This window comes from Lineus longissimus, chromosome 2 (genome assembly GCF_910592395.1).
Source record: "Lineus longissimus chromosome 2, tnLinLong1.2, whole genome shotgun sequence".
Classification (NCBI taxonomy): Eukaryota; Metazoa; Nemertea; class Pilidiophora; order Heteronemertea; family Lineidae; genus Lineus; species Lineus longissimus.
Window position 1 is genome coordinate 2,909,713 of NC_088309.1, and position 11,712 is coordinate 2,921,424.

The 11,712-nt window shown below is 41.3% G+C and overlaps 2 protein-coding genes across 4 annotated transcripts; one reads left to right on the top strand and one right to left on the bottom strand.

Moving 5' to 3' along the window:
* Window positions 1–193: 193 nt before the first annotated feature.
* Window positions 194–3,021, bottom strand: LOC135501472 (delta-like protein C). The gene is made up of 5 exons (XM_064793605.1): window positions 2,841–3,021; window positions 2,136–2,222; window positions 1,583–1,673; window positions 1,186–1,355; window positions 194–788 (listed from the first exon to the last, which is right to left on the bottom strand). Exons 1-5 carry the CDS (start codon window positions 2,911–2,913, stop codon window positions 655–657), a joined length of 555 nt encoding a protein of 184 aa, XP_064649675.1. The 5' UTR covers window positions 2,914–3,021; the 3' UTR covers window positions 194–654.
* Window positions 3,022–4,312: 1,291 nt separating this feature from the next.
* LOC135501451 (uncharacterized) lies at window positions 4,313–11,695 on the top strand. 3 transcript variants are annotated; one of them, XM_064793587.1, is made up of 2 exons: window positions 4,313–4,443; window positions 9,789–11,695. In XM_064793587.1, the coding sequence occupies exon 2, from the start codon at window positions 9,796–9,798 to the stop codon at window positions 11,152–11,154; it is 1,359 nt and encodes a 452-aa protein (XP_064649657.1). In that variant the 5' UTR covers window positions 4,313–4,443; window positions 9,789–9,795; the 3' UTR covers window positions 11,155–11,695. The 3 variants fall into 3 exon arrangements, with proteins under 3 accessions (XP_064649657.1, XP_064649650.1, XP_064649665.1); XM_064793580.1 differs by lacking the exon at window positions 4,313–4,443 and adding an exon at window positions 4,592–4,677; XM_064793595.1 differs by lacking the exon at window positions 4,313–4,443 and adding an exon at window positions 6,714–6,739.
* Window positions 11,696–11,712: the final 17 nt, after the last annotated feature.

Genomic DNA, 11,712 nt, shown 5'->3' on the forward strand with positions numbered 1-11,712 from the left:
GGTTGTCCTCATTTTGGTCTTTCAAAGCCGTAAAGATATTGTTGAACACATATAAGACTCTTCAGACACTCGTTATAGGCTAGTACGCTTTAGTCGTGTCGATATGTTTTCAGATCCTAATATCGAACGGAATCTGACACTGGAGGGGTTGCGGAAAGACCATGTAGTGACAAGAATGAAACGAAAGCCAAAATTCATATAATAAATATCTTAATTTAATAAGAAACCTATATCTACCTATCAGTTTATGTATATTAAATAATTACAATGTATATTCATAAGATGCGGCACAAGGCAGATGCAAGTCTCTCCGTTGCTTTTTTCTTGTCCAGTATAAACCAAAGGATATTAAAAAGGAAGGTGTCATAGAGATCTTTCCTCGCTTGGGTTCATACGGACGGACTGTGATGAAATGCGATGATTATAATTCGTTAGTATCCTTCCATGACAAACCAAAGACATGTGAGATCTCATGGAGAAAATTGAAGGTTTAGTCATGTTGTGTTGTAAAGTAGTTGTTCCAAGTACTATGCCCCGCAAGAGGTCTGCTGAACTATACTCGCAAAATATCCATAAAAGCAAATATCACAGAAAAAAAATTGATGACAATATTCTTTCTTTGAATTGAGTAATACAGTAACGTCCATCACAGGTTTAGGCAGCGCCTTTTCGCACGAATTGTTCTGGGTGTCTCTTGCGGTAATCTTGGCACATGTTACAGAGCACGACGATGACGCTGATGCAGACGACGATGATAGTCACGATCATGATTACCAGGGAAACATCGTCTGCAATGAGAGAAAAGACATGTAACACAACAGAAGCAAAATATACCTAATGATAAGAAAATGTGTGCATCAGTAATAGTATTCGATCGAACTGAAGATGTGCCATGTGGACACCGTGGTTAGGACCAAAATAGAAGTAAAAGTTATTACAATTTTAGTTGTTCACTGGAAAGGCAATCGATGAGTGAGAAAATGAATCGACATAATGGTTAACGATGAACACCCAAAACACTCGTGATTGCTGCACTATGCACATGTTCGAAGCCATTATAATAAAGGTCATGTATCGGTAACTCCTACCGGTATTTATAATTAGAATGGTTTCGCGACATGTAGCCCAATGTTAACGTAACGATCTTTTTCTATCTAATCTCTATTTTGAATATACATCACTTACGGATTTGGCAGTTTTTGCCCCGCCAGAATGTTCCACAATCGCACTTGTAATCTGTCTTGCCTAGCGCGGTGCAATTGCCCCTCAAGCATGGGGTCGGGATGCAAGGAGGGGTGATCGTAGTTATCGTACAGTTCTCTCCCTTCCAATATTCGGTGCAGGCACACATGTAACTAAATGGGAGACAATGGGAGATTAATCAACACTATTGGGCACGACCAGCACTCACAAGAGTGGACAATGCAACGTGCGGTCTCTTTCGAAGATACGGCCGTGATTAACAAGCATGCAGGCAACTGTCATTTTGTCCGTCGCGATCTTCTTAGTGCTCTAACCACTGCGCAAATGCAAGTCTTCTCTGAAAGATGTGCCAACAGAGTTTATGTCCATTTCTACTTACTATCCAATGGCATCAAGACACGTTCCATTATTCTTACAGTGGTTAACCTCGCATTCATTTATCTCCGTCGTGCAATTGTTGCCCTTATACCCTGCAATTGAAAAGACATAAGTCAAATATTGTAGCTTAAAGGTACAACATGTCGGTAAGTACACCACATCATGAATTGTATCGGCACCTCCCAAGACTATAGGATAACGAATGGTCTGTCTCGGGAGTTTCTTCATTGGGTCGCACAATCCGAAAAGAAGGCAAGGCATCATTACTGTATTTGGCGTGTGACCTTGTGACATGTTCATGAATTCAGTGTCGTTATTTGCACATCCTTCATTTATACTTTACTGTACTCGTGACAATTGTGACGGCATACCGCGAGGCCACTGCCATATAATCAGTCATGAAGACAGCAATACAAGAAGACGTATAAAAAGGCGAAGTCGCAACCACCGAAATAACGTCTGTATAAAAACAGAGTCAACGTTGTTTGGCGTGTCTAGCATTTCTGAGACAACAGGATCGTCCATGCAGGGTCTTTATGAAAATCGGCACTTACCCTTGAGACATTTGCACACGTAACCGGCGGCCACCGTTGCGTCATCTTTGCACTCCCCATTTTTGCATGGATTTGTCGTACAGTTAGCTGAAAGATAGAATCAGATACATGTAGTAAATCAGTAATTTTGTCTTATCACCTCTGCATTTTTCATCAATGTCCTGTGATAATCATTCAATGTACGAAAACACCGGCTCAGAAATCATCATTGTACGGACAGTGTTTTTGTCTAAATCTTTGATCGTCTTGGTATATACTTCTTCGTCTGCTTCTTCTTCTCTCCCTCCTCCTTCTCCTCCCGGGCCAGTTTTCAGTCTCGTGACGCTCGAGTACACAAATGAAAATCATGACACTGTATAATCTTTTGGCGGTCTTGACTGTACGCTTGTGAATATGTTGAAGATATTGTATGGCCCTTAATAGCCGAAACCTAATTTCTGGGCCCGGTTGTTCAAAAGCACAAAAGTCACGTTATCCCTAACGGTTACGTTAAGTATCCTCATGGACGTTATCTTTTTCAGTTAATGTCATTAGAATTTTCATGTTAAGACTTAACGGCGCCGGTAAAGGAAATGTGATTTTGAACAACCCAGCCCTGTAGTGGCCGTCCTGTTGTCAATTACGACGAGCATTTTCTCCGGGGAGATACACAAATTCGACTTCAGGACAACAAGCTATCAGGACCGAATCAGTGAAATCACTTACCCGCGAAAGATACTGTTGCCAAGGTCACAAGTACCCCAAATAATGCCAAAAAGATGACTTGCGTTAGCTTCATGGTGGCTGTCTATCCTTTGTACAACCAAAACTTGGTTACGTTAGCAAGCCCGCCCTATCCCACAACTCAGTATATGGTTGGTGTATTGCTTGAGATGAATGTTCGAAATAACTCAGCCGGAACGCAACCGGTTTACATAGGCCCATCTTGGCTTTGAATTTCTCGAAGCCTTTTGAACGGATATGTTACAATTCGATATATGTATGAATGGGGCATCATTCTTTTCTGTGTGACACGCAATGTCCAAGACACCAAGAGTGATAGTGATTGGCGATGAAGGCGCCCCCAATACTTTATATTGATAAACAACCACTTTCTTTAACCCGATGATTGTCTGAGCGATACTGGATCATTATAGTAATATCGCTTGATAAAAAAGGGTTTTTTAGAGGATTCCTAAGCAGATATAGACAAGCAAGAACGATTAAGTGTTTGATCATAGTCTTCCGAATTGATAGCATGGATCCCTGAGGCGAGTTCTCGTCCTCTCAATAGGGACTGCATTCATTGGTCCTTCCGATCCCTTACAGCAAGACTGTGTGTTGTCTTCGTCATCCCGGCGATGCCTCTATTAGCAATATTGGCTAACCATAGATAGCAATACATGTAATTGGTCAGGTCACCAACCAAACGCATGCCATTTCATATAAAAAAAACCATTAGATATTAAATCATATTCGGATTAGAATTGTCGTCAGCGAAATTAGATGCCAATTACATAGCTGTTAGAGCAGAACATTACATCCAAGTTTAATCGAGCGATTGATTATGGCACGGACTTCAGTCTTTGATCATTATAACTTTGTTTTGCCTGGTAGCCCTTGGAGAAATGACCAAGACAACACTGTAGCTTATCCATGGTTTTAATGACACCTAAAGAACGCCTTCCCAAGAAAATAAAAATGGTCGTTCCAAAAATATCTTTCATTTTTTATTTCTGGAAATTTAATACTCACGTTATACATGTAATACCCATACTTCCTTCCTATAGCGCCTTGTGGTTCTAAATACATAATAAAATGTGCACACACATTCTATCAACATCACTGTCTCTGTCCAGGTGGTGTATTTTGATGACAGAGCCAATTCCCACTTACAAAGATTAGAAAACTCCAGATTGCCTCTGACACTGATAATGCACTTGATGTCATCAATCTCCTGCAGTGTCCCTTTAGAGAGATATTCTGAGGTGTGTCATCAAATGTACCCAAACCTTCTACCAACAGTTTCTCATTGACTTCGTCAAAATCTGCCCAATCCCTATCAGGTTGTGATAAATGACGTCAGCGCGCACACACACCTGCCCGAAAGAAAAAAGCTAACGAGGGGTAATCTTTTCAGTACTCGGTTTTATATGTTCGGTTTATATTAGATCATCAGTTTATGGTAAATGCCACGAGCTTCTAGGCCTGGTTGCTAAGTAGAGGGTCTTTAAATTCATTCTATTCACAAGCCATTGTGACATGTACATGTATAGACATTTGTAAACGGATATTTGTTTCAAGGAAAACCCGTAGAGGACTCAAACAGGTAGGATAGGGGACATGGCTAGGCCTGGTTAATACCCCTCTATGTATGAAGACCGGATAAATAAGTATAGGTCTTATTAATTTTGTGCTGACAAGTAGAGTGCATTTAGAGGAGACGGAATACATCTAAAGAATGATGACCGGGTGAGGAACGCACGGCGGTGTCCATCACCCTCACCAGGCTTGCTGGATAGGCCTCACGCGAACCAAGGGGACTGTAGCTCGGGCAATAACAGTAAGTTGAACGATTTACGAAATATTGGCCGTTACGCCCAAACCACCGTCAAACGGCAAAATCACGCTTTAGCCTGACAGCGAAACAAGACGGACAATTTTTTTTTTCTTCTGTAATTTGCCATATACATATATATTTCATTGAGCTAATTTCGCAGAGACTATCTTAACTCTTTCACTTCAAGGGTTATGGCTGATGTCGCCGTGTATAAATTGAACTCATTTCCTTATACTCATTGTGGTACGAAACCCAGATAATCAGCATCATAATTGCATTATTGTTCTTTTCTTTCCAACTGCAATCAGAAAGGTAAATTTACATTCACGGACGGCAAATAAGTGAACGTGGCAGCACTGACTATCCTCCACCGTGCTTGTCAATTTCAGATTTGCCAAGCGTCATTTACTTTGCTTGATAACGATCGATTTAGTCAAAAAATCTTCTCAACCTGCTCAGTGGTATGGTTATTGGCGTTAACTGATGAAGGAAATCAATTATGGAAGTCACGTATTCATGCCTGGCTGCTGGCCGCTTACGGAAATTGGTCCAAAATAGAACCTCGCCAAAGCAGTCAATTTAACTATCATTTTTCACAGCAATATTGTTTTTTTGAGTGGAGTGTTAAAGGAGCTTGACTTGGAGGATTGTAAGGCAATACGGAGTTGGGAAAAAACGTTGCAACTGCAAGTGATCATCATAGGAACCTGCGTTACGAAAGTGCTGTGATTTCGTTTTCCTGTCCTTTTTTTGTTCCAGTTTGATGATTAAATATTCGGGGACCCATTTCACATATTGGTAAATAATTGTAAGATATCCAAGACGTAAAGAACAAGTCTGTCTGACTGTCCTCCCATAATAGAAATCCGATAACCTGCTCTCAAAGAATGAAATTAGTCTAAGCAATATGTGTAATGGGTTTCACCACTCAAAGAAGCGTGGGGGAGTAAACAGACCTTAGGCGCGTAAATTTGCCATAAAAACATATACCGCTTTGATCATTGATTATTGCGGATTATATGTTTACCTTCAGAGCGATCCACTTATTGGAGATGCCACTTCCTGTCATACCGAATTCAAATGTTTCAATCTAGAACGTATCTACAATTCACCAGGCAAAATATTTACCTAGACCGCATTGTCCGATGAAAAAGATATTTTGAACTAATGTTTCTCGCCCTGTCACAGAGACGAACGTGATACATACATTCAAGGTGTAATTGGTGCAAATCGAAATCGTTTGAACAGATCCTTCCAGAACTTGTCCATCATTGAATAAGTCGGGGAACGAGATCAGTCCCGTTATTTGGCCAAGCTGTGAGACGCTGAGGCAGGAAGATACCACAACGTTGCCTCACTGTGATTGCATATTGAGCTGGATGTATGCAAGTATCGTTTGGATGAGAGGCAATTTGAGAGCTTTTATGTGAAGCCAGAACGGATTTGGCGATTCTTTCATGAAGTCGTCTCGAAGTCTGAGGCGCAATCAAGCGCAATCAAGCTGAACATGTAAAATGGGATCATCTTGATCATGACCATGATCACAAAAATAACGCTTTCCATATATTTGTATAATTTTTTTCGATATGATAAGTGTGTCATACGACAAGTGCACATGACAATCATCTCTTGTTCAAAGAACGTATTAGTTTTGAATGGTATACCATGAACTTAAAAATGATTGAATAGTTCTTTAAGTAATGCCTTTACTTATAACGAACCTATTAACATTTGCCTATCGCCTTGCACGATCTCAAAAACACTTTGAACCGTTTCATGTATCGAGATGATTCGATTGTCAGTGTTTTGGCGGTTTTCCTTGACGTATTGATATCACATCAGTGGATTTCCTTGTGCTTTTCTCATGTAATTAGCTCGACTTGGCTTCAATAGATTCATGACGATGTTATGAAAGCTGTTGGAATTCGAAGGACTTGAACTGCATAAGCTTAGGGTAATAGTACACTTGGCGGTCTTTACCTAACATGCATGGTTGATGGAATAAAACTTTGGATTATGTCGAGAAAAAACTGATACAAACCAACCGTCTCGACACAGTCACTAGGTAAGTGTTTGACCATGGGCTTTCAATCAAATCTGAATTAAGTGACATTAAAAACTACTTAAGCTCTATCTTGATATGATATTCATGAACTTGATGTTAAAATGCGATACCAATGACGTAACAAATTCTATCAAGAAAACCGCGGGTATAGCTAATTGATATATAAACATTCATCGGGCTATATTGGCTAGAAAGGAATAATGTTCACATCGCACACGACATTTTGGATTTTCTTAAATACTTCTTTGATGGTTCAGCAAAAGAAACATTTGTGTAAATACCCAAATTCACATGAAATCAAACGTGCGAGCCTATACAGAGACTTAGCTAATCTGTTTTAATATCACAATGGTTTACTTATGAAGCTTATTGTCAAGATTGCACATTGAATTTCATGATTGAAGCTATATTTGTCCTAATCAAATTCGGTGATAAATCGGTTATTAGTACTAACATTGTGAGGTTTATATTATTCTTGGGTGGATCCACTTGGCGAATTAAATCCTATTAGGTCAAATTTTGAAGTACTATTTCGCACAGGGATTTGGCCCATGCAGCGGGGCGAACATGGCGATTGAAGGCCTCTAAGTTAGTTTTGGCCTAGTCAGCCGACGGATTGGAATTCCTACTGGCGAGTTTATGTTTCACAAATCACAAACTGCAAGACGAGAGCCCAAGTCATTACTCATCACATGCAAATAATAAACAAAGAGTTTTTTGTGGTCAAATCTTCCCTCGTGTATTTTTCTTCGACTCCTATCAGCTACATGTTGTATTGTCTTGTAGTTTAATCAGTTCCTAACCAGACCACCTGGGCTCACCGGAGAAGTGTGGGGAGATTAGAACACCATGACTTGTGCGAAATCCCTGTGAAAAAAGACGGTTTTCGTGGTCTTCTGGGGGGGGGGGCAGTCATAATATTCACACCCCCAAAGCGATGTCTTTCCAGCCTCGCTCTTCGGAAACAACTAAAACAGACAATTTCATACGCTACTTATTATATAAAGGGGAGAAAAGGTTTCAGATAAATGTCAGAACAAGCATGGTGGAGCGACCATTTATAATGTTCTTGCCAATGAATCTCAATCTCAACAGAATAAGAACTAGTCCAAATGCAAATTCGTTGGCTTAAGTAATACTTACAAACAGCATGTCGTATCCCCTTCCTCGGCTTTGCATTTGAATAACCCGCGGGCTTGTGTGTGTTCAATGAAGCAGGGAAAGCCAATCTCAATAGCCAGAGGCTTATATTCTCTATCAACATACAAGCCTGAGCAACAATGCGGGGCTTGTCTGTTTTGGTGGATGAGAAGAAAACTTGGAAAACCGAGCAATCAAAATAAGCCCTCGGATATATACCTCTTCTTGGCCTTGTGGGTGATCATGGATTCCAAGGTCATTGTCTTTCACATCTAGTACATGTATATATACATCTAATTAGGCCAACGAGGAAGCCGAAAGTGGCGTTTTTTTTAATATACACCAGCCCAACAGCCCACAACAGGTCCAGCAATACAGAGTAAAATTGATTTCAAGACTGCGCCAGCTTGGGCGATGCAGGCAAGTCATAAATTCGGACACCGTCTCTAACCTTCGTAGTCATTGCAAACATCGGTAAGCCACCGGCATTAAACCATAACATGCCATGGCGTTATTTAGAAACAACAATTTTGACGCCAGAATGGAAAGTTATTGTAGCTGAAGAAATAATTCTTAAAAGTCAAAGCCATAGCAAAGTGTAACAAAGGGCTAAGTTGGGCCATTGAAAATGTTTCAACGAAAAAGTTGTTCTGGACGTTTAGTCGAACTTAGAACCAAACGAAATACCAGTCAGTGTCTTTCGTTTCAAATACCGGCACGCAACATATTGAGCATCAAGGTCCATGCAGCTTAAGTATAAGACCGTGAGGTTCGGGATGCTGGGTCATTGGCATGAAAACTTCGCGGTAAAGCAAAAACGAAGTAATGACATTGCCAACGCCCCCTCCCCCGAAATGCCCATGCCACCTAGCCTGGATTAATCTTTGATTATTGACAATACGAAAAAGGTAAAAGCCATTCATATTCGTCGGTCAAATGGCAGTTGATTTTCTATCCTACAACTTAGTTCAAGAAGCCATTATACCTCTGCTTTATAGACGCCTTTCGAACGTAACATCGCCGAACATCATTCACCTACTCATCCAGTGCCTCATTTTCACACAAATAATATCGCTTGCGTGACAGACACCAACAGTTCGCCTCTCATTAAAAACGCACCCTTCATTGACTAAACATGCTTCTCCTGACCTAATGTAAGGTCGATTAAAGAAGAATCAACGTTTGACGTGTCTTTATTAACATCATATACAGTATTGCCAAGGCAGTGAAAGCTCTTATTCACCGACCTAATGCGGAAACTATGTTTGTCACCCCAGGCTATACTGTCATACATGCTTGTGGTGAAACACTGGCTGATTTATTCGATAAAACTTGACGAGAGACAAATAATATTGCCTCAAGAGACTCCACAATTCCCTGAATGAGAGTAGGATATTTACCTATACAGAGAACTTCCAGCCAGAATGAAACCATGGTACAAAATGAATAACAGCTAATTCACGTATATATCTTGTTTATTATTCATAACTTGGAATAAAAACTCCTTTTCTAAGTTTCTTTCAGTCCAAGCTCGCACATCGTTGGTGTGATGAAAAGAATGAATGGCTGGTCGCTAATGAAAACATAATATATTTTCATCATGGAACTTTTTCATCATGGATACGAAAAGTCAGGTTCACTCTCGGAAACCATGCAGTGGAACAGTTTGGATGTTCCCCATATTCCTGTTTTTCTTCATCATTGGCCTAAGGCCATTGAAAATCTGTTCATTTGTAATCTAGTTTACATGTCCTTCATTTTGCAGGTTCACGGAAATTGTAATGATGTAGAAATCTCCTGGCCCATACTAGAATTTGTCTTCATATATCCACTCTTGTTGACATGTCCGAAACAGACCTAACGTCTTTGCCGGCGGTTTCTTTACTCTTTTTCTCATTTCTACTTTCAGGTTCAAGATGGCGACCGCCAGTGGACGCCGACTCGGCCTTGGAAGCGACAAAGAGGTTGCGGCCGTGACCTTTAACCTCAAAGAGCAGAGATGCTTGGAGAAGACCATGCAGACGTTGGATTTGGAGGAATCTTACGCCCGGAAGCTATTAGAACTAGACCAGCGAATCGTGAGAGTCAATTACAAAAGGCTCAGAGATCGCGTCCAAAAGATCAAATCGAACCTCAAACCAGCTGAGATTGCTGAAATTCGTACGTTGGAAGTAGACGGGAAATTCAAACCTCAGAATAGTGCGGTAAATCTGAGTAGCGCTCTGAAGATAGCGTCAGCCGCCAGGCGATTGAAGCTCGGAGAGCGGCTTGAAAAGAAGGATACGAGAGTGCGTATCAGAACTGGTCCGTCAATGACAACCGCAAATTCAAGTCCGCCGCCACGCCTGCAGAAAGCCCACTCATTAACTGGGGTGTTCATTGATGAACCGGATGAACCGGACAGCAAGCCACGCGGGGCGTCGCTTGAAGCCGGTCTCAATAAGATTGGGCGGCACCCAATCGCAAGGCCAGGCAGCGGGAAGATGCGCGCACAAACTTCTCATGGGTTCCGAGAAAACCAAAAAGACTCTCGCACGCCGCGAGCGCAAACGTCTCAAGGGTTTCGGGACGTGTGGTCGTCTCACTCTGAGAAAAAGAAGGAGCAGAGCGGGGTGGGTAGGCTGGATATGCAGCGGGCCTCCTGTGTGTCTAACGCTGTCTCGGATTTCGGTGTAAATCCTTTCGAGGAGAGACGGCAATCGTTACTCGGTATAGAGAACCTCAAATCAAGGGGTTTGAGAACTCGAAAAGATTCTTTTGTTCAGACAGTTGATGAGTACATTGAGGCGAATCCTGTCCCCGAGGCGATCAAAGAGGAGGATGCAGAGGAGGTAAGACAGTCAACCAAGTTTAAAACATTAGAAGACAGGATCTTTGAAAAAATGGATAAGACCGAGGAGTCAAACGCACAAGTGAAACCAAGAGATCGCCGGATGTCGGACGCGTTACTCAAGAGACCTTCGCGCAGGGTGGCGCTCATTGAGGGCAGAAAAACAACAGTGAGTGAAGAGAAAGTAGCCACCTATTGGCGAGATATTACGCAATGTCGCTACTTCTCCATTCCGGATAACCAGTTGAATCTGACAGGCATTATCACAATGATTAAGGACCAAGATAAACTTAACGAAAATATTAATCGGCCAGTTTCGCCCAAACCCAAGTCAATACTTCAGCAACTCAGTTCAGGAAGTCTTTCAGGGCTTAAGAAACGGCCTCTTTCGGCAGCGGTATCAAACAGATCAAACTCGAAACTGGTCACCTCAAAAGAAATATGAAAAGGGATAGGCCTACGGTGAGTGTTTCGCGATACTCGTGTCTGGTGACGTCATGAGCGGACGAATCAAAATCAACGTCCACTGCACTTTGTTCAAATAGGTTTTATCGTTAACGCTTGCGTTAACTTAACGTGGCGGTATCTCTTTCAGATGCGTCCATTGTAGACTTAACGCCAAGTGAGGTTAACGCCAACGTTGTTGGTGTTAAATCTTTTTTTGAGCAACCGGGGCCGGAAGTGTAAAGCTAGTCAGTATTCATAGGGATATGGCGACATCAACTTTGAAAGCGAAGATCCAGTATTCCTCCAGCGATCTCATTTATCGTATAATCGTAGATATAAACATTATTGTGACTGAAAAAACTGACCGGCTCTGCCGTCATGACTTTTAAAACATTAATCCGCAAAAAATTGCAAAATGCTTTAGGGCCTACTCTTTAAAAAATCGCTGCTGCTATAAACCAAATATTACTTTATGCATAATAATATTAATCTACTTATCACATATAACACGATAACAATAATAAACCATTGAAAAGTCAGTTGATTTTTGTGTTTT

Bases quoted from the DNA above. Each gene is read 5' to 3' on its own strand.
- LOC135501472 (XM_064793605.1), bottom strand. From the start codon at position 2,913: ATGAAGCTAACGCAAGTCATCTTTTTGGCATTATTTGGGGTACTTGTG. The intron at 2,223-2,840 runs GTAAGTGATTTC...TCTATCTTTCAG, and splicing joins GGCAACAGTATCTTTCGCGG to CTAACTGTACGACAAATCCA. The intron at 789-1,185 runs GTAAGTGATGTA...CTCTCATTGCAG, and splicing joins GGGCAAAAACTGCCAAATCC to ACGATGTTTCCCTGGTAATC.
- LOC135501451 (XM_064793587.1), top strand. From the start codon at position 9,796: ATGGCGACCGCCAGTGGACGCCGACTCGGCCTTGGAAGCGACAAAGAG.